The sequence below is a fragment of the Schistocerca cancellata genome, chromosome 1, assembly GCF_023864275.1.
Source record: "Schistocerca cancellata isolate TAMUIC-IGC-003103 chromosome 1, iqSchCanc2.1, whole genome shotgun sequence".
Lineage (NCBI taxonomy): Eukaryota > Metazoa > Arthropoda > Insecta > Orthoptera > Acrididae > Schistocerca > Schistocerca cancellata.
In genome coordinates, this window is record NC_064626.1 from 25,809,367 (window position 1) to 25,834,780 (window position 25,414).

General features: G+C 39.2%; 1 protein-coding gene across 5 annotated transcripts in view; it reads left to right on the forward strand.

Moving 5' to 3' along the window:
* Positions 1–25,414, forward strand: part of LOC126164718 (tight junction protein ZO-1) — a 736,986-nt gene that overhangs the window by 621,227 nt on the left and 90,345 nt on the right. For 3 of the 5 annotated variants that reach the window (XM_049920263.1, XM_049920265.1, XM_049920264.1), the window contains exon 15: positions 13,902–14,456. The exons of the other annotated variants lie outside the window; for them this stretch is intronic. In XM_049920263.1, coding sequence (XP_049776220.1) covers positions 13,902–14,456 — 555 coding nt within the window. The remainder of the gene's footprint in view (positions 1–13,901; positions 14,457–25,414) is intronic. 5 annotated transcript variants of the gene reach the window in all.

The following is a 25,414-nucleotide window of genomic DNA, read 5'->3' on the forward strand; positions in this document are numbered from 1 at the left end:
AAAATAAGCAAAATATACAAACTGAGTAGTCCATGTGCAAGACAGGCAACATCAAGGTAGCGTGACCTCAGGAGTGCCGTGGTCCAGTGGTTAGCGTGAGCAGCTGTGGAACGAGGGGTCCTTGGTTCAAGTCTTCCATCGAGTGAAAAGTTTAATTTTTTTATTTTCAGACAATTATCAAAGTTCAGGCACTCACGCATAATCAACTTTGCTTTCCAAAATTCCAGGACATGTTCAGATTTGCTTGCGCATATGCAGGATTTGAAATTTGAAAACGTTAAAAACATATGTTTTGACAGAGCACAGGGAAAACTGTGCGACTGTGAAACTGTTGCATTCGTTTGTTGCAGTTTATGTGACAAACTCTTATGTTTTCATCACTTTTTTGGGAGTGATTATCACATCCACAAGAAAACCTAAATCAGGCAAGGTAGAAGAATCTTTTTACACATTCGCCAAGTGTACAAGTTAGGTAGATCGACAACATATTCCTGTCATGTGACGCACATGCCGTCACCAGTGTCGTATAGAATATATCAGACGTGTTTTCCTGTGGAGGAATCGGTTGACCTATGACCTTGCGATCAAATGTTTTCGGTTCCCATTGGAGAGGCACGTCCTTTCGTCTACTAATCGCACGGTTTTGCGGTGCGGTCGTTAAACACACACTAAACGTTTTACCGTGAACAGAGACGTCAATTAACGAACGGACAGATCCTAACTTTGCGAAAATAAAGAAAATAAACTTTTCACTCGAAGGAAGACTTGAACCAAGGACCCCTCGTTCTGCAGCTGCTCACGCTAACCACGGAACCACAGCGCTCCTGAGCCCACGCTATCCTTGATGTTGCCTATCTTGCGCATGGACTACTCAGTTTGTAGATTTTGCTTATTTTTTTCATAGTTCCACACAACTTCTTCCTGTTTTCTCGATTGATCTGTGTTCAGTTTTTCAAGGCCTATCCACTGTGCCAACTTATAACTAAATCTGAGGGGGGTGCGATGGGGAGGTTCCCTTGTAAGCAGAACTTGCAACCATACAAATAGTGATGGAATTTTGTCACACCGTACACAATAGTGAGAGCTTCTTTTTCAATTTGTGAATAATTGCACTGAGTTTGAGTTAACAACTTTGACACAAAATCAATAGGTATGTCTTGTGCACCAATTTTGTGCTTTCCAATTCCATAGGCAGGAAGTGTCGACTTGCAAAACTACTGGCTTGGCAGGTTCAAAATCCACTAAATGCCAGTCACTAAACAAAGCATTTTTGACTCTCTGAAATGCATCTTGACAGTCTTTAGTCCACACAAAAGGTACATTTTTGTGACACAAGTGATGCATTGGAGCCACGATCTGAGCAGACTTCGATATGAGCCGAATTTAGTATGTTGTCATGTTTAGTACTGACTGCAGTTCAGACACATTGTGAGGAACAGGCAGGTCAAGGATTGCAAGCAAATGAGATTGGAGTGGTGCACACCCTGACTGTTTATCATATGACCTAAGTACTGTAGTTCAATTTGAAAACAATCAGACTTCTCAAGATGTCACTTGAGTCCTGCTTCTGACAACACTCAAAAATGAGTATGCAAATTGGCAGTGTGTTCCTCTGGTGTACGACCTGAAATGATAAGATCGTCAAGATATTTTGAAGAAAATGGCACTTTTGCAGTCAGCTGTTCCAAGTAATGTTGAAAAATGTTGGGTGCAGAAGCCCTGCTGAAGGGCAAACGCAAATATTTCAACAGTCCTAAGTGTGAACTTACAACAAACACTTTCTGTGATTCTTCATCCAATGAAATTTGCAAATAGGCATCATGCAAATCTGTCTTAGAAAAGTAATGTCCTGCACCAATCCTGTCCATGAGTTCCTCAGGGCGAGGTAATGGATAAGTGTCAACTATTGTCTGTGGATTGACAGTAGACTTGAAGTCTACACAAATGCGTGTGACTAGAAGGCTTAGGCAGCAAAACTAGTGGACTTGCCCATTGACTAGCTTTAATTGGAGCAATTAAACCATTATCTTGCAATTCTTTCAATTCACTTGCTGTTTTGTCTCTTAAAGCAATTGGAACAGGGTGGGCCTGGAAATGCTTAGACTGTGCATTGTCTTTCAATGTAACATGCACTACAAAGTTATTAGCTTTTCCCACTCTTTCTGAAAATAGCTCAGGAAATTCTTTAAGCAAGCTAGCGACACTGTCTTTCAGTGCAAAATCCAATATGGAAAGTACACTGTCGTGGATGCTAAGTCGAAACAAATCAAAGGTATTTAAAGGCATTTAAACCAAAAATGTTCTCACCGTCTCTTGATTTCAACACAATAAAATTCACTGTCCTAGTGTGAGAGTTGTAAGTGGCAGGCGAACTATACTGTCCAAGCACTGTAATTTCCTCACTGTTGTAAGCAGTGAGGTGCTTGCTAGATTTAGAAAGCCATGGTGAGCCTAACTGTTCATACTGGCACGATTAAGCAAAGTTACTGAGGCAGCTGTGTCCAACTAACAGCTCACATGACGGCCAGCAATTTGTAATGAGAAAAATAGTTTGTTAGAACATTGTTGCACAGCACTAGGGAGAGAAGGAGGCACAACCTTAATCTAATTTTTATCAGAATCTGTTGTAGGTTTGGAAAACATAATGTTCACTGCATGTGCAGGAGCCTGTTTTTTTCTGAGAGTGGGCAAAATTGGCATTTCTGTGCCATTGCAAGCAAACTGCTTGGAGATGGCCTTGTTTTCCACATGTGTAACACGTCACATTATGTGATGGGCAGTGCTGTCTGTTATGGTGAGCAAAACATCTAGGGCAAGACAAAGTTCACAGGACTTGAGGAAGTGATGATCAGATTACTTTAGGATCTGTTCCTGAATTCTACTATCAGGGGACATTGAATGTTATAGCACCTCCAACCATTAAATCACTGTAAAAGTTTCCACAACTACACTTAAATTTACATTTCCTACTCAGGTCTGTTAGTTTTGTCTACCATTGTTGGTGTATCTGTTCTGGCTTTTTCTGCAAGCAAAAGAACTGTATCTGGCTGCAGCTACTTGAACTTGCTTGTCATAGCACTTCATTAATGCAGCCATTACTTCGTTATAACTGAGTTTGTCAGGAGATGCACTTGGGAATAGTTTTTGTATTAACCTGGACACTGGGGACCCTGCAACCGAAACAAAGTATTGTAGCCTCACAGTACCTTGAACTTGATGAACTGCACAATGAGCTCGGAACTGTGTCAGGTATTCGAGCCATTCCTCTTCGACATTGTTGAACTGCTGGAACATTGGTGTCCTGGTCTGCAGCACTTGTTGGGCTACTTGGTCAGTCGGTTGTTGTTGAGTGGCTGGTGCAGCTTGTGCAGCCAGGAGCTGTTGTACCATCATCAGCAAAGTAGCAATTTGTTGGTTCTGAAACTGAAAAGCTTGTGTTAGCTCCATCACTATGGCTGTCTGCGGCTAAGGTGCAGTGGCAGGGGTGGAGGGGGAGGGGTAGCCATGGTTTACAAAAATATATTGTAGCAAACACCAAGCAAAGACTCTGAAAAGAGAAATTTGATTAGTTCTGCGGCTCACCTCCTGGAATACATGCAAGTGCACAACAAAAAATTAGCAAACATAATAAAGAATAGCAAAAAACTGTAAGCACCTCAAATGATCTGGCATATAATATCTTGCTTGACATTTGGGATTATTTATCATGCATACTTGTGCTACAGCATTTTATAGAAAGTCACCCATTGATTTATGGACTACTGAACTAAATGAGAGTATTTAGCATTTGACTTTCAACAGTGAGGTCATCTAAAAATCTTAACTGCCTGGTGCTCTGCAACTTGTAAATATTCATTAAAGAACATCTTGTAAACACTAAGAGCTGCTTTTAAAATGTTTAACAATAATACTCATTTGCAGAACCCATTGCCAGTAGTATACATTATGTATATGTATATCAATCACATGCGTGTTGATTATAAATTCTGTGAAAGGAACAGATTGATGTTCATCTCACAGTATAAATATTGTCGTGTACATTACTGCTGTCAGTTGTTAACATGTTTTCGGTATACGACAGTTGTGTCTTATGTGATCAAAAAGTGTCGCCATTTACAATATGACAGCAGTAATATCTGTGGCAATCTATGGACTCCGAAATGAACATTGATTTGAAATCACAAAGAATTTATAATTAACACACATTTCATTGATGTAGAGATATGTAATATATGTCATTGACAGTGAATTCACACAGTTATACTTTGTGTACATGCAATAGATTTGACCAACTGCCAGAGTTGAGTGGAGAGGAGCCTCTTGTAGCTGTAGATGTAGGGAACATGCAGCAGTCCTCAGCTGTTGGGAGGCCTAGGTCAGTTGCAAAGTCTTACAGAAAGAAGAAGGTTCTGCTGCAAGGTAGTTTGCACAGTAGACATGTGGGCCAGCAGTTGCTGGGGAGTGAGTACCAGGTCACCAGCATTGTGAAGCCTAGTGCAGGGTTGGCTCAGGTGACTGACAGCATAGGGGAGCTGTGTATGAATTTTACGCAGGAGGATCAGGTAGAGTGGGTGGAGCAGGGAACAGTCTTGATAGGGATGGGGAATGTCGTGTACATGGTGACCTGGTAAAGATAGCTACTCAAACTGGTGGCACTGATGTGCATTTCATGCAACTGTTTCAGCGTCATGATGGGCCTTATCTTAATGCGGCTTTTGGGTGCGTTAACATGGGGCTGAAGGGGGTGTTGACGGCAGAGGGCATATGTCACATTTCAGTGGTACCAGTTGGGTCTACCACTAGATCAGGTTTCACTAGACATGGCCTGCACCTCAATAGGTGTGGGAAGGGGAGTTGGCAAAGCTTATAAGTGACAGTGTAGTGCGTGGTGGTGGGATCACTCGTGGAAAAATTCCTGTAGTAGTTGGTGTTAGAGCTGCACCTTGTTTAGATTGAAGTCAGCTGATAGGTATACCTGCTTAAATGAAATCCCTCTAATAGAGGGCTCACCTTCAGAGGATGTCATGTTTCCAATTAGGGACGAATTAGCATATTTCATCAAAATATAAAAGGTATTAGAGATAAAGTTAGTGAACTGCTTATAGATGTCGACCCTGAAATTGTGGGTATGTCGGAGCACCACTTAAATAATTTAGCAATTCAGAGGCTTCCTTTACCAGGAAACAGATTAGCTGGCTGTTTTTCAAGGAGTTCCTTGCAGGGTGGGGGAATAGCTATGTACGTAAAAAACAGTACTCCATTTGAGTCCATAGATGTTTTACGGCACTGCATTGAACAGACATTTGAATGTTTTGCAGGGGCAGTTGAATTTAGTGAAACTAAACTTCTAATCGTTGTTGATTATAGGTCCCCCAACTCTGACTTCAGAGCATTTCTGCTGAAGCTAGAGAGGGTTCTTGATTCACTTTGTAGGAAGTGCCAGAAATTAGTTATATGCGATACCTTCAATATAAATTTTGTATATGATGGTGGTAGAAAAAGGATGTTGGTAGACCTAAATTCATATGATCTGATTCAGACTGTGTTTTTTCCAACTAGAGTGTGGGGGAACAGTAGCACAGCCATGGACAATATTTTTATTCATTCTTCATTACTAGATGGGCATTTTGTTAGTAAAAGGGTGAATGGCCTTTCAGACCATGATGCACAAATTTTAACTCTAAAAGGCTTTTGTACTCAAAGAAATGTCACATATAGTTACAAACTATGTAGTAAATTTAATCCAACAGCAATAGAGAGTTTTTTAAAACTTGTCAAGGAACAAGAGTGGCATGATGTTTATTGTGCCAGTAACATAGATGATAAAAATAATGCTTTCCTTAACACATTTCTTATGCTCTTTGAGAGTTGCTTTCCATGAGAATGTTCTAAAGGGGGTACTAGCAGTAGTAAGCAGCCCAAGTGGCTGACTAGTTGGAAAAGGATATCATGTAGAACAAAGTGGCAATTATATCAAAATGTTAGAAGTAGTCACAATCAAGCTACAGTAGCCCATTACAAACAGTACTGTAAGGTGCTTAAAAATGTTATTAGGAAGGCAAAGAGTATGTGGTACTCAAATAGAATAGCTAATTCACAGGATAAAATTAAAACCATATGGTCAGTTGTGAAGGAAGTCTCTGGTCAACAGCACAAGGTCGACGATCGAAAGTCAGTTCATAGTAAAAATATTTCTGTTACTGATAAATCAGATAGATGTCCAGTGTTTAACAATCATTTTCTGAGCATTGCTGGTGAATTAAATAAAAATTTAGTTTCTACAGGTAATCATATAACTTTCTTGGCAAATGCCTTTCAAGATTGATGTCTGAAATACTCCTCTGTGATACAGACAAGGAGGAGATTGGGTCAATAATTAAATCACTGAAGTCTAAGGACTCTTATGGATATGATGGAGTGGCTAGCAGAATACTGCACTGTGCATGCTAGCCCTGTATTTAGCAATATTTGTAATTTTTCCTTTAGGAATGGTCAGTTTCGTGATTAAAGTACTCAATAGTAATGCTGTTTTATAAAATGGGAGAAAGGGATAATGTAGACAATTTGAGACCTACTTCTACACCATCAGTGTTTGCTAAAGTTATTGAAAAGGCTGTGTATCCAAGGATAATTTATCATTTTATATCACACAATTTGCTATTAAGTGTACAGTACACCTCCAACTGATGATGAGGCTGCAGTTGCTTGAAAACATGTTCATGAGATTATCAGAGAAATTGCCAAATTATTCTCATTATTCTCTTTGTTATTCACCACACAACTGCTGCTGCAGCAATCATTTTATTCATCCGTAGATCACTTTTGGAAGAATATTGGAAATATGGTATTAGAATTGAAGAACAACAAAAATAATGTAATTTATATTACAGACATTTACATACTTACAGGTGTTGTTTGACAAGGGTGCATTACCATATAACTTGACAGCCCGCAGAATACCATCTCATTTCCTGCCATTGGAGGAGGATTATTCTGCCCATTTTTTTAACCATTATATCTGTTAAGCAACTGTTTTCAGTTGTTTGTTAAGTTCTTTTGAAGTAGAACAGAAGAGAGAATTTAAAGCACGTGGAATCTCATCTGGTCTACTGCTCTCTTGACCACCATCAACTTGACACAATACAGAAGAAGTGAAAACTACAGAACGTAAACTTTGTCCTCCGCCTCTGCCCCTTCCTTTGTTTTATCACCAAAAGGAAACTTTACCAATGCCCATGTTGAGATCAGGTAAAGTGCTGTTAAAACATTTGGAGGTTTTTATTAAACATTATTGAGGTAATTGTTGTATTAAAACTCTGTAAAAATCGGAGCTTTTGACAATATCCACAATCGTCTTTGTCAGAGATGTACTTCATTTACACCTGTAAAAGACTGGCAGTGTCATCAAAAGCTCAGATTTTTACAGAGGGTTAATATGGTAAATGCACCAGACACATTTAATATAAAAAATGTTTTAAGAGTAATCCAGGCAGCTGCAGAAAACCTCTCTACTAGACTGCCTGTACAAGATCTTATCCAAGATCTTATAGGAGAAAATCAAGGAACAACTAGAGTAGGAATTAGGAGAACATCAGGAAGGTTTTAGACATAGGAGAAGTCATGGAGAGCAGATAATTAGTTTAGAAATAATTATGGAATATTACAGGTGATGGAACAAATCTTTGACCATAACCTTTGTAGACTTAAAGAAGGCATATGATTGTCTCCATAGATACCCAGTATTAAAAATTCTAAGGAACCTAGGACTTCATCAAAAACTAATTAAACAAATAGAACTTACTCTAACCAACACCAAATCAAAAATCAGGTTTGGAGGAGAAACTTCTGAAACATTTGTAATAAAAATAGGCTTCAGACAAGGTGACTGCCTACCGCAATAACTGCTCAGTGGGTCACTGGAATATATAATGAGAGAGAAGGAAAAGGATAACCTAAAGAACATAAGAATTGGGAACTCAGAAAGAAAATTACATAAGTGTAAAACTGCTTGGGATTTGCTGATTATCTTGCTCTCCTGATGATCAGTGTTCCAAAACTAGCCAACAAGTTAAATTACTACAAGAATTTGCACAGAAATTGGCCTTAGACTGTCATTTGAGGGAAAAAACAATTAGCAAACAAAATTTCAATTGAAAAAAGGAAATCAAAACTGTTGATAGATTTAAATATTTAAGTGAAGTCAGAACATAAAATGAATGAGAAACCAACATGGCAAAATAGAATTAAAAACTGAACATTAAACACATACAACAAAAAGAAGTCTGTCGATAGCTGCAAAATTAAAACATTATAAAACAGAAATAACATATGCAGCTGAAACCATCTCCAAAACAACTAATACAGCAGAAATTCACAAAATATTCAAGATAGAAAGAAGAATAATTAGGACATCTATAAATAAACATTATCAAATAAATGTGTATTGGAGAAAGCTTCAGGTGAAACAGTAGACAAGAAAATAGAATAGATAATGAGCATGATGAGGAAGAAATACATCTCATCCTTTGGGCTTCTGATCAGAGCACTAGAATAAAGAATTATTTGACTAACCATTAGATGGTTATCTGCCTAGTAGAACATTTCTTGATGGGAGATGCCCTCCATGGTATAAAATCTTTATAAAGAAACTTCCATAGAAACAGTGACAACCACACAATAAATGTAAAACAAATTGGAGGTGCCAAATGAATTGTACTTGACTGTCAAATGGCCAATGTATGAAGCTTTCAGCAAATACCATAGCAAAATCTTGATGACTAATCACAAAACCCAAATAAATTCCTATTGTATGTAAAGACTGTCAGTGGCACCAGGTTAAGTGTCTAGACACTCTTGGATGACAAAGGAATTAACATTGAGGGTAGCAGATCAAAAGTAGAAATGCTGAACTCTTTCTTTCAATTGTTCCTTTACGAAGGAAAATCTAAGAAAACTGCCTCAGTTAATATTCACACCATTGGAAAGAGGAACAGTCTAGAAATTAGTCTCAGCAATGTTGAGACAAAGCTGAAATCACTAAAATTGACTATCCTTCAGGGTCTCATGGAATCTTTTTAAGACTCAGTACAGAATTATCGGCTCAGTTATAGTTGGCACCTCAAAAAAGAAGTATGAAGAATGCACAGGTCGTAGCCCTCTACAGGAATGTTAGCAGAAGTGATCCACAAAACACTGACCAAAATCTTTCACAGCCAGCTGATGTAGAATCTTAGAATATAGTCATGAGTTTAAACATATAAAATTGTTGATGCTTTTGTGGCCACTTGCCTGCTGACTTCCACCGTGGCATTTTCAACCATTGTTTGTTTAATGATTTTCATGACATTTCACCAGCATGAGTGCCTTAGCATTGTCAAAGGTTCACCCTCCATTCCTTCCTGTGGACAGGTGCCAAATCCATGTTTGGTGATGGCCTATTGCACCCAGTGTTTGAGGGCCTTTTTGTGATCATTACTGCTCTGATTCTCCCCTTGTTACCTAGAACAGTCATTCACTACAGCACAGGAATCCAAGATCTGTTTACAGTGAGGCTTTCTACTGCCTTGTTGAAACTGTTGTCATGTTTGTGAATTTGTATGGCTTTGCTGAACAACTGGGTGTGGTAGCTCTTCACTCTAATGGAAAATTTATGAGGAGGCGAATTTTATTATGTAGTCAGTCTCACATGATATGTCTACCTGTTCCAACCTAAACTATCATTTTAATTCTGCAATCCTGATTTTGGAGGATGGTGAAAGGCCTGTCTGGTGCCCCTTCCTGTTCCATTCATGAACAGTGTTTTCAAAGAATGATTGCTGGTAAGCCACTGTATTAGCTCTAATTTTGTGAATTTTGTTGTTATGGTCATTTTGTGTGCTAAGGAAGTTGTTTGACTCTCCTCCAAAAGTACTGTCTCGAAATTTCAGTAGGAAACTGTTATGATGGCGATGAGCGAATCGTTGCCAATGTGAATGACTGGTGGCCAATGCAAAATAGACATACAAATCTCTTCTTGGCATATACAGCAGGTTTGTCAGTGAAGTCGATAAGGAGCTGGCTGTATGGTCTGGGTCTGCAACGACTAAAATAATTAGAAGTTGTTGGTAAAAAATTACATATTGTACTTAACTGGTGGTACAGGAGCCTTCACAGTCAGGAGGAATATAATTACAAACAGAGAGCTATAGAGGCCATACTTTAATTAAGCATCTTGTTAGAGGTTGCTTCCTCTCAGCTGAAGGCTATACAACTTTCCTACTTGACGTCCCGAGCAAGATTGGCCGAGCGTATGCTAGAGACTCATTACAAACTGCGGAGTGGCACTAGTCTCGACTCGCGGGTCCAGCGATACTGGTACAGACCGCAGTCGATAACTGCAACCCTTAACAAGTGTGGTATCGAACGTTGTTACCACATTAACCTCTTTATGATGCTCAGTGCCTCTCTTGTAACATCTGCCACTGCAGTTTGTTGATCATCACTGTAACACCTTCGTACCAACTAAATGATCCCGTGATGAAATGCGCCACTCTTCACTGGATCTTCTCTGCCTCTCTACCAGTCCTACCTGCTAGGGGTCCCAGATTCAAGAGCAGTACTCAAGAATGGGTTGAACAAGCACCTTGTAAGCTAATTCCTTTGTGGATAAGTTACATTTCCTACAGATTATTCCTATGGATCTCAGTCTGTCATCTGCTATTCCTGCTATTTCTTATATGTGGTATTCCAGTTAAAGTCACTCTGAATACTTACTTACTTGTAGGTATTTTACAGTGCTTACTGTCTCCAGCAATTTGTCAGGTATAGTGTAGTCATACAGTAGTGCTGGTCATTCCAGTTAAAGTCACTCTAAATAGTTGCTTGTTGATATTTTACAGTGGTTACTGTTTCCGCAACCCCCCCCCCCCCCCTGCCGCCCCACTCCCCTCACCCAATCTCTCCACTGCCTCTGCCTAACCTCCCGACTCCACCTGGCTGCCCTATCCTCCCTCCACCTTGTCTTTTCACTCCCCAGCAGCACTTCACTGTCCCCCACCCCTACCCTGCTATCTTTCCCCCTCCCCACTCCAGCCTCCTCCTTACCATCACCCATTTGCCACTCCCATCACGCACCACTGCTGTTGTTCATGTATTTGTGTGTATGTGTGTGTGTCTATTGTCTATTTTTGACAAAGATATTTGATGGCAGAAAGCTTATATTGTGACAGTCTGTTTGTTGTGCCTATCTGTGACCCAGCATCTCCGCTATATCGTGAGAAGCCACTTTCCTTTTCATAATATTGTTACTTTCCATCCTGGATTTTCTGTAGTTTGATATTATGAAAAAGGATAGATTGCTGCACACTCTACAGAGGAGACACTGAGTCACAGACCAGCACAATGAAAAGTCTGCTATACATTTTAGCTTTCAGCCAAAATGCCTTCTACTGAAGTAGATAACACACACACTTTCACATAAGCAACACTTGTACACACATGACCACTGTTTCTGGCCACTAGATAGTGAAAGATACGCATATTATTTTGGTTGTTTTACATTACTGAACTTAACTAGATATCATATTATCACACTCTTTCTATTATGATGGTGATCATAATATTAGTACATTCCACACAATAGCTGCGTTTATGTAATTCAGTCTGTCTCAGCATCCTCTGCTGGCATGGTATTTTATGTGACCTAATGCTAAACTCCCACTGACTGCATCGCCATTGCGTGATGATTGTGTAGTGTGGATTCACATGAAATAATGGCAATTGATTCACAAAGTTAGAAATGACTACTGGGTACAGACTTCCTGCAGTCTTTGAATGCTAGCCATGGACTGACTCTGGCTCTGTGTATATTACTTGTGTAAAGACATACATAGGACAGTTATCACAAAATACCACATTACCTCAGTTTTCATATTTGCAAAGGTAATGTAAAAGACAAGAAAAAGTATAGAATACATACCCATGTTAGGCAGTGAAACTGTCATAATTAACAGTTAGTTAAATATCATCAAAAGATATAAATGATAGTACCTGTTTTATATTTTGAATGGGAGGGTGTGTAGTCGAATTTACAAAAGCCTGCCAAGAATTTTCTGGAGAATCAAATTTTATAATTGGAATATTTCATATACCATATTGGTTGGTTGGTTGGTTTAGGGAAGGAGACCAGACAGCGAGGTCATCGGTCTCATCGGATGAGGGAAGGACGGGGAAGGAAGTCAGCCATGCCCTTTTTAAAGGAACCATCCCGGCATTTGCCTGGAGCGATTTAGGGAAATCACGGAAAACCTAAATCAGAATGGCCGGACGCGGGATTGAACCGTCGTCCTCCCGAATGCGAGTCCAGTGTCTAACCACTGCGCCACCTCACTCGGTCATATACCATATTATTCCTGAAAATCACACATATTTGGAATCAGAAAATTGGGTCTCCAGCCTTACAGCAATGGATTTTTGAAAAGATTAAATTATAAGGTCTTAAAATTCTGGAATTCTAATCATGGCAATAGTTTTGAATTAAGATAATTTTGAATTACACGGTTTTCAGAAGAGACAAGGTGTTCTTTAGAAAAATGAAAATTAGGGCTTTCAGACAAGGTATGTCAATCCTGAAACACAGAATTAATAGCAAGGTTGAATTCTAATGACCTTGTGTTTTTCATTAATTGTAAATTTTGAATATTTCCTCAAACAAAATGTTTGTGCATGAAATATTTACATTGTTGTTTTCAGCAGGTTGTGAACTATACAGTGAATAATGAGGTTTAGAAAAATATGGCATTGATAAGAATTTTAGGGTTTCATATATGCCTAGTATATGGAAAGAAAGAAAAGTAAAAAAAGAGAAACTACAATGTTTATGTTAGTTGTGGGATTACAGCAAAGGGAAGTATTCTGCTGTGCTACATTTCAACACAATGAGCAAGAGAAAAGAGAGAAGTAGTTTCTTACTTGTCAGGCTTTTATGTGCTCATGTAGCTTATCTTTTCCTTGCTTCTGGTCAGATAAGTATTTAGACAATACAAACACTGAGGATTCAATCATGTTTCCTAATTTGTTCAAATTTAAGCTCTATTAGTAGGACACTCCTCTCTTGATTCAGACACACATTTCTGGCGTTCAAATTATATAAGAACACTGTAATATATATTGAGAAGGACCACATTCATTTTACCTTCAGGATGGAGAATGTGTAATGGGAAGTAGTAGGTGAACTTATAAATTTGTGTAAGTTCCTCATGGTGTCTGTTATGCATATCTGTCCATAATAATAATTGTTTTGTGGGATAAGATCTAAAGACAAGCACAGTGGCATATAAAAGTGAGAATTTTATATTTTATGTAGCTCTTTAATGAAAAAATGAGTCTGACATTTCTGTTAATCATCTGATTGGGATACAGGATATGTAACTTTATCCCTCACAGACTTTTATCGTGCATTGAGTTATGTGAAAATCTGTCATGGATTGTATATATTGGCAGAATGTGTTTATTTGTTATTTCATGGTATCGTTTAACTGTCTTTCTGATATTGTTATGTCCAGTTTGTATGATGTCCATGATTAATAATAGAAGTTACAGTAACTGACATGGACAGCCTGACCTTCTTTAGAGCAGTGTTTGCATTCAAGTATTAAAAATTTTAATATATTTCTGAAATCTGCCACAAGAGAAATGTGGCAGTGAAAAAAATAAAATTAAGAAGTAATTATCAATATCTTGTTTTTGATTCAAGATCAGTGCTCTTATTCAGAACTCCCGAGGTAGTTTTGTTGTGTACACAGCTGTTTAGCACAAAATATATACATTGTTTTATTTTGTTTATTAATGTAAAAACATATGTCTAGTTTTTTGTGTTCAGTTATGTACAGTTTTACTATTTTTGTCGTATACTTTTACTGCAGGGTTATGATAACCACAATGGGGTCCCTGTCCCACCTGAGCATCACCACCATCATCATCACGGGCACAATCTCACGTCAGCTGGTATCGGCAAACGGAGATCTCAAGGGGGTGACAGCAAGTACGGTTTCTCCCCTACACACCTGACGACAGCAGCCAGTGAGCCTCCCGTCACTTCCTCCACTGTCGACCTCAACTATGCCCACCACCACCATCACCACCACCACCACCACCACCATCAGGCGTCGAGTCCTGCCGGCTACCCTCAGCTCCGGACGAGCGACGGGAGTGGTGGAGGTGCCCTGCCTCGATCCCCACTGGCCCACTCCCCACCTCTCCCGACCGGTGGGCCGCCCGAACTCCCACCCCGTATCGATCGCAGCAACAAGCCCCCTCACACTACTTTAGGCAGGTCTGCTGCCGAAAGACTCTTCGGGAAAACTAGTGACGGAGAACCCGATTTCGCGTCTCGTAGTGAGCCTCCAAATTACATAAATGCCACCCCACATCACAGAATTGCAGGCAGCTCATCTCTCGAAAGGCATAATATGAAGTCAGTAAGTCCAAACCTTTTATTCCAATATATTATTTACATATCAGACATATTATCGACTATAGTTCTTGCTAAATAGAAGTATTAATGATAATTATATTTGTAGAATGGATCATTTCAATTCGTGTAGCATTATCTGAGCTGATGGCAATAATTGCATACAGTGTTGTTAGAGATCTATTTGGCAGCTAAAAATAAATTATCTTTTACATTCGTGTAATAAACACACAAACTGGCTGACTTGTGACACTTCTAGACAACATGAAAGTAAAATGTGTGCATTTCATCCTTTTTTTTTTTTTTTGTCTACAACTGCTCTGAATGTCTCTAAAGTTTGTGTTATCATATTCCCGTAACGAGTTATTTCTCTGACTGAACCAACACCATTGAATAACTGTCCCCAACATAATAGACCTGGAATGAATGGCCAAATGAATATTGGAATGTGGGAGGTACTAGGAACAAAGTATCAGAAATCATTGACCTGCGTAAGCTCATTAATGCTCTAATTGTGTGACTGGAAAGGCCAGTATTACACGAGGTAGAATCAGTGAAGACATCTTAAACAAAATGAAAATATGAAAGTAAGTACTAACTAGTACACCTCACCATTATGGGAGGAATACAGCTGTTGCGTATGACTCGGTATACAGTGGTGAGGAGAGGTGGGGTACAGAGCGGTGCGGTAAGTGTCATCAGAGGAAAACTGGACGGGAGCAAAAACGATCGGCAAACACGTTAACGTAGTAAACGGAAGATTTACATAACTAGTATTTCTCCGACTCCACAAACAGCCATCCTGTATTGCAATGGCAGGGCACGCTGCTTGGGGCGTGGCCCAGTGGGCAGCTCCATCACCTCCACAAGATCCTGCAGGAGCACGAAGATGTCTGGTGGAAACTTCCAATTCTGTTGCCAACTCTGACACTCGTGGGCTGGTGTGGATACTTGATACCACAGTGTCAGGGTGTGAATGAGTTAGAACAGGTCAGAATGATTAGTCTCTGGGAAATGGGTTATTGTACCATGACATTTGTGTTCATACAGGGAATACTGCTATGAGAGTGGTGTGTGTGTGTATGTGTGTGTGTGTGTGTATGTGTGTGTGTGTGTGTGTGTGTGTGTGTGTGTGAGCAGGGAGTGGGAGGGGGGAGGCAATGCACAGAAGAAGGTTGTAGGTTGTAGGATGATAAATGGGCCCTGGATGACAGAGTATCATGTGGTTGTCATTATCTGTAACAGGTTGCACACCTTCACACACACTCTCAAGTTAATACAGACACCTGCACAACTGTAAGCATTCCTACACAGAAGTCATATATTCTGGGAAGAAAGAAAGAACAGTTTGACGTCTCTTGTCTGAAGTCATTAGAGGTGGAATACTAGCTTGGGCTGGCAGTACTACACATAGGAAACTGATCAAGTGCATTCGATAGGAACATCATGACATTTGCCTTCAGCAGTTTAGGGAAAACTTAAATCTGGGGAGCTGCTAATGGATTCGAACCATTGTCCTCTGGAATGTGAGTTTGGTGTCGTAACAAGTGTGTTGCCTCTGTTGTAGGCCGGAGTGGAATTGTGTAAGCCCAAAAATGAGCTGTCGGCGACTACCCCTTTGTACTGACAACTACCTAATTGGCTACCGGCACACCAGGAAAATGCAGCTCCCAATTTTCACCTTTATATACACTACATTTCACTTGAGCTGTGCCTATCCACACTTTGACACTTTGAAGACTGACAGATACTGCCGTTCCTCCTACCTGATCTGCAGCCCCATATGTGCTCGGTATGCAGTTTGTTTACGCTGTCCTGAACTGACTCCCTTACGGACAGTGTGGCGAGAGATTATCAAGGAGTGTAACTAGTTCCTTGTCGATATTGCACAGTGACAGTTAAATTTCCAATAGCAGCGTGTAGGAGTGTCCCACTGTAAGAGAACCTCTCCGTCGGAGATCGTGCACCTAATCTGCGGTGTAAGTGCTTTTCAGCTCAGTGTACTATTCTTGGTGTTACAATTTTCACAAATGCCAAATATTGTGCATATAAAGTATATGTCCACTAACATAGTCAGTTTAGTGCCAAAACAAATTAATCTCCAGCTGCTTGAAAATAAATCCACATAGTGGAAAATTTAAACCTCATTTAAAATAATGGATAATTCATTTCCGACTGTAGACTGTCTAATGAGGAATAGCCCCCTCTTTATGGTGATACCATGGTACTCTTGTATATGTATTTCTAGTGGTGGTTGGTAGCTAACACTGTTATTACTTTCTGCTTTCTTCAGCAACTGTAAACTGCCAGTACTGCTTCAGTTCTAAAAGATCAACTTAATGGCACTGTTAGTGGAACTGTGAGATCCAAATTTTTGAGGACCTGATAATCTTCACTCTTATGTTGACATCAGACTTCAGTCTTATAAAGTCCTCATTGCAACCATGTTGTTGTGGTCTTCAGTCCAGAGACTGGCTTGAAGCAGTTCTCCATGCTACTCTATCCTGTGCAAGGTTCTTCATCTCCCAGTACCTACTGCAACCTACATTCTTCTGAGTCTGTTTAGTGTATTCATCTCTTGATCTCCCTCTACAATTTTTACCCTCCACGCTGCCCTCCAATACTAAATAGGTGATCCCTTGATGCCTCAGAATATGCCCTACCAACCGATCCCGTCTGCTAGTCAAGTTGTGCTACAAATTTCTCTTCTCTCCAATTCTATTCAATACCTCCTCAATAGTTATGTGATCTATCCATTTAATCTTCAGCATTCTTCTGTAGCACCACATTTCAAAAGCTTCTATTCTCTTCTTGTCTAAACTATTTATCGTCCACGTTTCACTTCTATACATGGCTACACTCCGTACAAATACTTTCAGAAACGACTCCCTGACACTTAAATGTATATTCGATGTTAACAAATTTCTCTTCTTCACAAACACTTTCCTTGCCATTGACAGTCTACATTTTATATCCTCTCTACTTCAACCATCATCAGTTATTTTGCTCCCCAAATAGCAAATCTCATTTACTACTTTAAGTGTCTCATTTCCTAATCTAATTCCCTCAGCATCACCCAATTTAATTTGACTACATTCCATTATCCTCATTTTGCTTTTGTTGATGTTCATCTTATATCCTCCTTTCAAGACACTGTCCATTCCATTCAGCTGCTCTTCCAGGTCCTTTGCTGTCTCAGGCAGAATTACAATGCCATCGGCGAACCTGAAAGTTTTTATTTCTTCTTCATGGATTTTAATTCCTACTCCAAATTTTTCTTATGTTTCCTTTACAGATTGAATAACATCGGGGATAGGCTACAACCCTGTCTTACTCCCTTCCCAACCACTGCTTCCCTTTCATGCCCCTCGATTCTTATAACTGCCATCAGGTTTCTGTACAAATTTTAAATAGCCTTTGACTCCCTGTATTTTACCCCTGCCACCTTCAGAATTTGAAAGAGAGTATTCCAGTCAACATTGTCAAAAGCCTACTCTAAGTCTACAAATGCTAGAAATGTGGGTTTGCCTTTCCTTAATCTACTTTCTAATATAAGTTGTTGGGTCAGTATTGCCTCACTTGTTCCAAAATTTCTACGGAATCCAAACTGATCTTCCCCAAAGTCGGCTTCTACCAGTTTTTCCATTTGTCTGTAAAGAATTCATGTTACAATTAATAAGCTGTAGCTTATTAAACTGATTGTTCTGTAATTTTCATATCTGTCAACACCTGCTTTCTTTGTGATTGAAATTATTATATTCTTCTTGAAGTCTGAGGGTATTTCTCCTGTCTCATACATCTTGCTCACTAGATGGTGGAGTTTTGTTAGACCTGGCTCTCCCAAGGCTGTCAGTAGTTCTAATGGAATGTTGTCTACTCCCAGAGCCTTGTGTCAACTTAGGTCTGTCAGTGCTGTGTCAAACTCTTCACGCAGTATGATATCTCCTATTTCATCTTCATCTCCATTCTCTTCCATTTGTATAATATTGTCCTCAAGAACATTGCCCTTCTATAGACCCTCTATATACTCCTTCCACCTTTCTGCTTTCCCTTCTTTGCTTAGAACTGGGTATGCATCTGAGCCCTTGATATTCATGCAAGTGGTTCTTTTTTCTCTAAAGGTCTCTTTAATTATCCTGTAGGCAGTATCAATCTTACCCTAAGTGATATGCGCCTCTACATCCTTACATTTGTCCTCTAGCCATTCCTGCTTAGCCATTTTGCACTTCTCTCAATCTCATTTTTGAAACGTTTGTATTCCTTTTTGCCTGCTTCATTTACTGCATTTTTATATTTTCTCCTTTCATCAATTAAATTCAGTATCTCTTCTGTTACCCAAGGATTTCTATTAGCCCTCATCTTTTTACCTACTTGATCCTCTGCTACCTTCACTATTTTGTCTCTCAAAGCTAGCCATTCTTCTTCTACTGTATTTCTTTCCCCCATTCTTGTCAATCGTTCCCTAATGGTCTCCCTGAAGCTCTCTACAACCTCTGGTTCTTTCAGTTTATCCAGGTCCCACCTCCTCAAATTCCCACGTTTTTGCAGTTTCTTCAGTTTTAATCTACAGTTCATAGCCAATAGATTGTGGTCACAGTCCACATCTGCCCCTGGAAATGTCTTACAATTTAAAACCTGGTTCCTGAACCTCTAGGCCGAGCGGTTCTAGGTGCTACAGTCTGGAGCCGCGCGACCGCTACAGTCACAGGTTCGAATCCTGCCTTGAGCATGGATGTGTGTGATGTCCTTAGGTTAGTTAGGTTTAAGTAGTTCTAAGTTCTAGGGGACTTATGACCACAGCAGTTAAGTCCCATAGTGCTCAGAGCCTGAACCTCTGTCTTACCATTATATAATCTATCTGAGAACTTCCAGTATCTCCTAGCTTCTTCCACGTACACAACCTTCTTTTATGATTCTTGAACCAAGTGTTAGCTATGATTAAGTTATGCTCTGTGCAAAATTCTACCAGGCGGCTTCCTCTTTCGTTCCTTAACCCTATTCCATATTCACCTACTACGTTTCCTTCTCTTCCTATTCCTACCATTGAGTTCCAGTCACCCATGACTATTAAATTTTCATCTCCCTTCAGTATCTGAATAATTTATTTTATCTCATCATACATTTCATCAATCTCTTCGTCATCTGTGGAGCTAGATGGCATATAAACTTGTCCTACTGGCCATAATAATGTGTTCACTAAGCTATTTGTAGTAGCTTACCTGCGCTCCTATTTTTTATTCATTTTTAAACCTATTCCTGCATCACCCCTATATGATTTTGTATTTATAGCCCTGTATTCACCTGACGAAAAGTCTTGTTCCTCCTGCCACCGAACTTCACTAATTCCCACTATATCTAACTTTAACCTATCCATTTCCCTTTTTAAATTTTCTAACCTACCTGCCCAATTAAGCGATCTGACGTTCCACATTCTGACCCGCTGAACACCAGTTTTCTTTCTCCTGATAACAATGTCCTCCTGAGTAGTCCCCACCTGGAATATTTTACCCAAGAGGATGCCATCATCATTTAACCATACAGTAAAGCTGCATTCCCTCGGGAAAAATTACAGCTGTAGTGTCCCCTTGTTTTCAGCCGTTCGCAGTACCAGCACAGCACGGCCGTTTTGGTTAATGTTACAAGGCCCAATCATTCAATCAGTTGCCCCTGAAACTATTGAAAAGGCTGCTGCCCCTCTTCAGGAACCACACATTTGTCTGGCCTCTCAACACAACATCAAGGTCCATGGTTCATTGGCGGAGGGGGGGATTGGAACCATAGCTCATTAAAATTAAAGAAGAAGGTAGAATTGGGGAGGTGTTAGTCGTAAAATGTTCACTACCGACTGAAAAAATTGTGAGGTTTTATTTCGGAGGTTTGGCAAGTGTGATTGCTAGAAGATGCGTAGCAGAGTGCCCATCTGGGTAGAGAATTCCAGTTCTCTGCACAGTACAGACATCTCACCTACTCATCACCAACAGGAGCTGCAAGCTGTGGTATCAGACGTATTCATAAGTCTAAAAACTGAGCTTAGTGTAGGGACACTGTAGTCAGTTTTTGAAATATTGTGAAGAAGAAAGGATTTGTCATCTTATAACGATTACCTGGAAACACATCATCTAAGCTGCAAGATATTTACACTTGTGCTGTATCGTGTTTGCAATAATTTCCTCAGCTTACATGTGATAATGGTCAAGAAAGTGCTGTTTGAGCCTATAGAAAGTGTTTTTTGCAAGTAGTTAAGGTTACATCTTTGGTTTACTAGGTTGCGAGATCTGCCTTTTTTTTGTGAGGCTTGATGATATTACTTACCCACTCTATATAGTAGTCTGATGGAGCCTTTCATCTCCTCTCACTTCTTTTGTTTTCTGTATAAAACAGTGTGAGTATGAATTAACAAAATGTATTGCCAATAGCAAATTACTCTCCAGTAGCACAGCTAAAAAGCTGCTAAAATTGTCAGCATTAATTGTCTGAATATTACTTTCAGTGATTTGAAACTGTGAGGTACTAGTACATTTCTGAGAGATATGATTTTTAATTAGTTAAAAACATGCAAAAGCAAAATGTTGATAATTTGGTATCATATAACTACATATGAGTTGATATAATTATTCATATTGTCTTATTAGAGTATTCAGATAATTAATAATTGTGTATAATTTGTCAAACAAATTATTATGATTGATTCTGCTGCACTTACAAACTATTTTTAGATTACCTTGATGAAAAGCATTCATTTATTTCAGTAAAGGTTCAGTGAATCACTTGAAACATGTGAAACCAATTGTCATCCAGGAATTCTCATTTTCCCTCTTACTTAGCGGAAACAGTCAGCTAACAGAAATCCTGTAATCATTATCTTTCACTGAGTAATATTTTTATCTGATTGACTGAAACAAAACTAATATTTTCCAAATGAACTTTGCTGAAAGTTGCTGGCAGTTTGTCTTGAATGGAAAGCACATTAATAACATCAGTGTCAATTTAACATATGTTTTTGTGCTGCAATCTATGAGTACTGTTTGGCCAAACGTAAATAATTTAAGAGTATAGGAGACCACACCAGACAGTAGAAGTATTTTGTTGTCGACAGCCACTCAAGAAAGAATTAAAATTTTATTAGCTCCCAGATAAACTAGAGTACAAACACACACACACACACACACACACACACACACACACACGTGAGCACACGTGCACTGTTTTACGTGTGAGCACACGTGCACTGTTTTTCTCTAGTGTGGATGAAGTTCAGCTGATGGAATAAAGCAAACTTAAAAGTAGGCATGAAAACCAATTATAATAGGACTAAAATAATTTAGTAGAGCACACTGAAAAGAAGATGGTACAAATTAACAGTGAAGTCATGGCCTTTACAAATGTCTGCTTGTGTCTGTGTATGTGCGGATGGATATGTGTGTGTGTGCAAGTGTATACCTGTCCTTTTTTCCCCCTAAGGTAAGTCTTTCCGCTCCCAGGATTGGAATGACTCCTTACCCTCTCCCTTAAAACCCAAATCCTTTTGTCTTTCCCTCTCCTTCCCTCTTTCCTGACGAAGCAGCTGTTGGTTGCGAAAGCTAGAATTTTGTGTGTATGTTTGTGTGTCTATCGACCTGCCGGCGCTTTTGTTTCGTAAGTCTCATCATCTTCGTTTTATATATATATATATATATATATATATATATATATATATATATATATATATATATATATATGAATATAATAGAGGGAAACATTCCACGTGTGTTTGTTTGTGTGTCTATCGACCTGCCAGCGCTTTTGTTTGGTAAGTCTCATCATCTTTCTTTTTATATATATATATATATATGGAAGAGAAAAGATGTATAACAGTGTTATTAATAAACTAAATAGTGTTGTGTGAGGCTTTCCTGACAGGTTAGTTGTAAATATGGTTATTGGATGAAACGTCAGATGCCATTGTGAAAACTCCACAATATTACTTGGGCACAGTGACATCCTGCATCTTGTCCGAGAACCATATTTAAAACTAAATAATGGTTTCAAGCTATGTGTCCAGTGTATCTTAAAAAAGTAAGTTCACTACTGTGAGCATTACTGGTTTTGACTTGGCTGTGACATATCAACTTGGAAGATAAAAACCAGTCAAAACTGAGGTTTTATTCAAGAGACAAGAAAACAAAGAAATTCTTAAGGGAAGAGACTGAGTGGAGCACATAATTATTTATGTTAAGGAAAGCTTTGAGAAGACAGAGTACATGAAGGAACTTGCCCCCCCCCCCACCCTTCTTGCCTCTGTGTACCGTAGGTCTCTAGAAGAGCATAGCATTCCAAAGGATTGGTAAAGGGCACAGGTCATCCCCATTTCCAAGAAGGGACGTCAAACAGATGTGCAGAACGATATACCTATATCTCTAACGTCAATCAGTTGTAGAATTTTGGAACACGTATTATTTTCCAGTATATGACTTTTCTGGAGACTAGAAATCTACTCTGTAGGAATCAGCATGGATTTTGAAAAAGACAATCGTGTGAAACCCAGTCGCACTATTCATCCACGAGACTCAGAGGGCCATAGACACGGGTTCCCAGGTAGATGCCTTGTTTCTTGACTTCCACAAGGCATTCAATACAGTTCCCCACAGTCATTTAATGAACAAAGTAAGAGCATATGGGCTATAAGACCAATTGTGTGATTGGATTGAAGAGTTCCTAGATAACAGAATGCAGCACGTCATTCTCAATGGAGAGAAGTCTTCCGAAGTAAGAGTGATTTCAGGTGTGCCGCAGGGGAGTGTCGTAGGACCGTTGCTATTCACAATATACATAAATGAACTTGTGGATAACATCGGAAGTTCACTGAGGCTTTTTGCGGATGATGCTGTGGAATATCGAGAGGTTGTAACAATGAAAAATTGTACTGAAATGCAGGAGGATCTGCAGCGAATTGACACATGGTGCAGGGAACGGCAATTGAATCTCAGTGTAGACAAGTGTAATGTGCTGCGAATACATATAAATAAAGACCCCTTATCATTTAGCAACAATATAGCAGGTCAGCAACTGGAAGCAGTTAATTCCATAAATTATCTGGGAGTAGGCATTAGGAGTGATTTAAAATGGAATGATCATATAAAGTTGATCGTCGGTAAAACAGACGCCAGACTGAGATTCATTGGAAGAATCCTAAGGAGATGCAATCCGAAAACAAAGGAAGTAGGTTACAGTACACTTGTTCGCCCACTGCTTGAATACTGCTCGGCAGTGTGGGATCCGTACCAGATAGGGTCGATAGAAGAGATAGAGAAGATCCAACGGAGAGCAGCGCGCTTCGTTACAGGATCATTTAGTAATCGCGAAAGCATTACGGAGATGATAGATAAACTCCAGTGGAAGACTCTGCAGGAGAGACGCTCAGTAGCTCTGTACCGGCTTTTGTTGAAGTTTCAAGAACATACCTTCACTGAGGAGTCAAGCAGTATATTGCTCTCTCCTACGTATATCTCGCGAAGAGACCATGAGGATAAAATCAGAGAGATTAGAGCCCACACAGAGGCATACCGACAATCTTTCTTTCCACAAACAATATCAGACTGGAATAGAAGGGAGAACCAATAGAGGTACTCAAGGTACCCTCCACCACACACCGTCAGGTGGCTTGTGGAATATGGATGTAGATGTAGATGTAGATGTAGAAGATGACAGAGGGGAAGCATTTTTAGATGCTTGAAGGTAGTGCAGTCTCAAAAAAATTAAGCTATGGTATTAATGATGTAAAGGAAAAGGAGGTGGGTGCCAGAAGTAGATAGTAGATAGACCAAAGTATAAAAAACTGTTGCAGAAATTATTGAGTTCGACCAATACAGTTTCATTAAGGAACTATTATTCACAGGACATGAACTATTCAGTAACAAAACTTATTCCAAAGAGTTCCTACAAAGCGAAACGGCATTTCAAAAAATACTATTGACTAACAGTTTACATTTTTCCTTTTATTACAACATTTCCTCCAAAAGGGAAAAAAAATCAAGCAAATAAACAAATGAATAGTTACTGTTTCACTTCTTACACATAGTAAATCAATCCAAACTCATTCTAATGACTTTATCACAAGATCAGCCAACTGTTTCTTTCCATCAATTTATTCCAACATAGGACATCATCATAATGCCAGTAGTTGAGTGCCTTGACTGCTTCTCACCAGCAAAATCACCATAACTGTAAATTCTTAAATTGTCCTCTTCTTATCATAATTGCTCCCTCTTCATTTACTATATTTTTTTGCTGAGAAAGGTATTGAGGGTACCTGTTTTTATATCATATTTAAATTGTAAAGTGTTTAGAAGAGCAATAGTTTCTTCTGAGTGAGTGCCAACAATTAAGCCATCATTAAGATAAATTTCTACTTAAAGTCTATTTTTATTGTTTTAGGTAGACCAGACAGCAATTTGCAGCACTGTTTTGAAAACCCATGATCTTCATTACTTCCATCAGTTTCAACCTTCTGATATAGAACCCAGCGATTCTGCAATACTTCGGCATTCATAGGATGTTCAGCTAACATCCATGTATTGTGTGTGATTCCATTTCTTCATTAATAGCTTGCATCCATTTTCATTTCTCATTTGACTGCAATACTTCATAAAAACAGTTTGGATCTTTATGTCTTTTTTTACCATCAAGAATTCACCATTTTCTATCCAGGGTGGTTTTCTGCCTGTCTTCTGTCTTCTGTTTTCCAGTTTACCACCTGCTAAACATTCAAAAGCTTCTGCATTCAGGAATTCTGTTAATTTTTCTTGTAGTCACTTGACACTGGTCTTCCCCAAAACCAAGTGAGCCAAATTGAAGAATCACTTCAGCTGCACAATTTGCTTAGTATTACAGGGTTGAGGAATCAATAATTCTGTTCCCAAATGTATAAGAAATTCATTGACTCTTTTGTTATTAAATTCTGTGCTTCCATCACTTTTGGATTGTTTA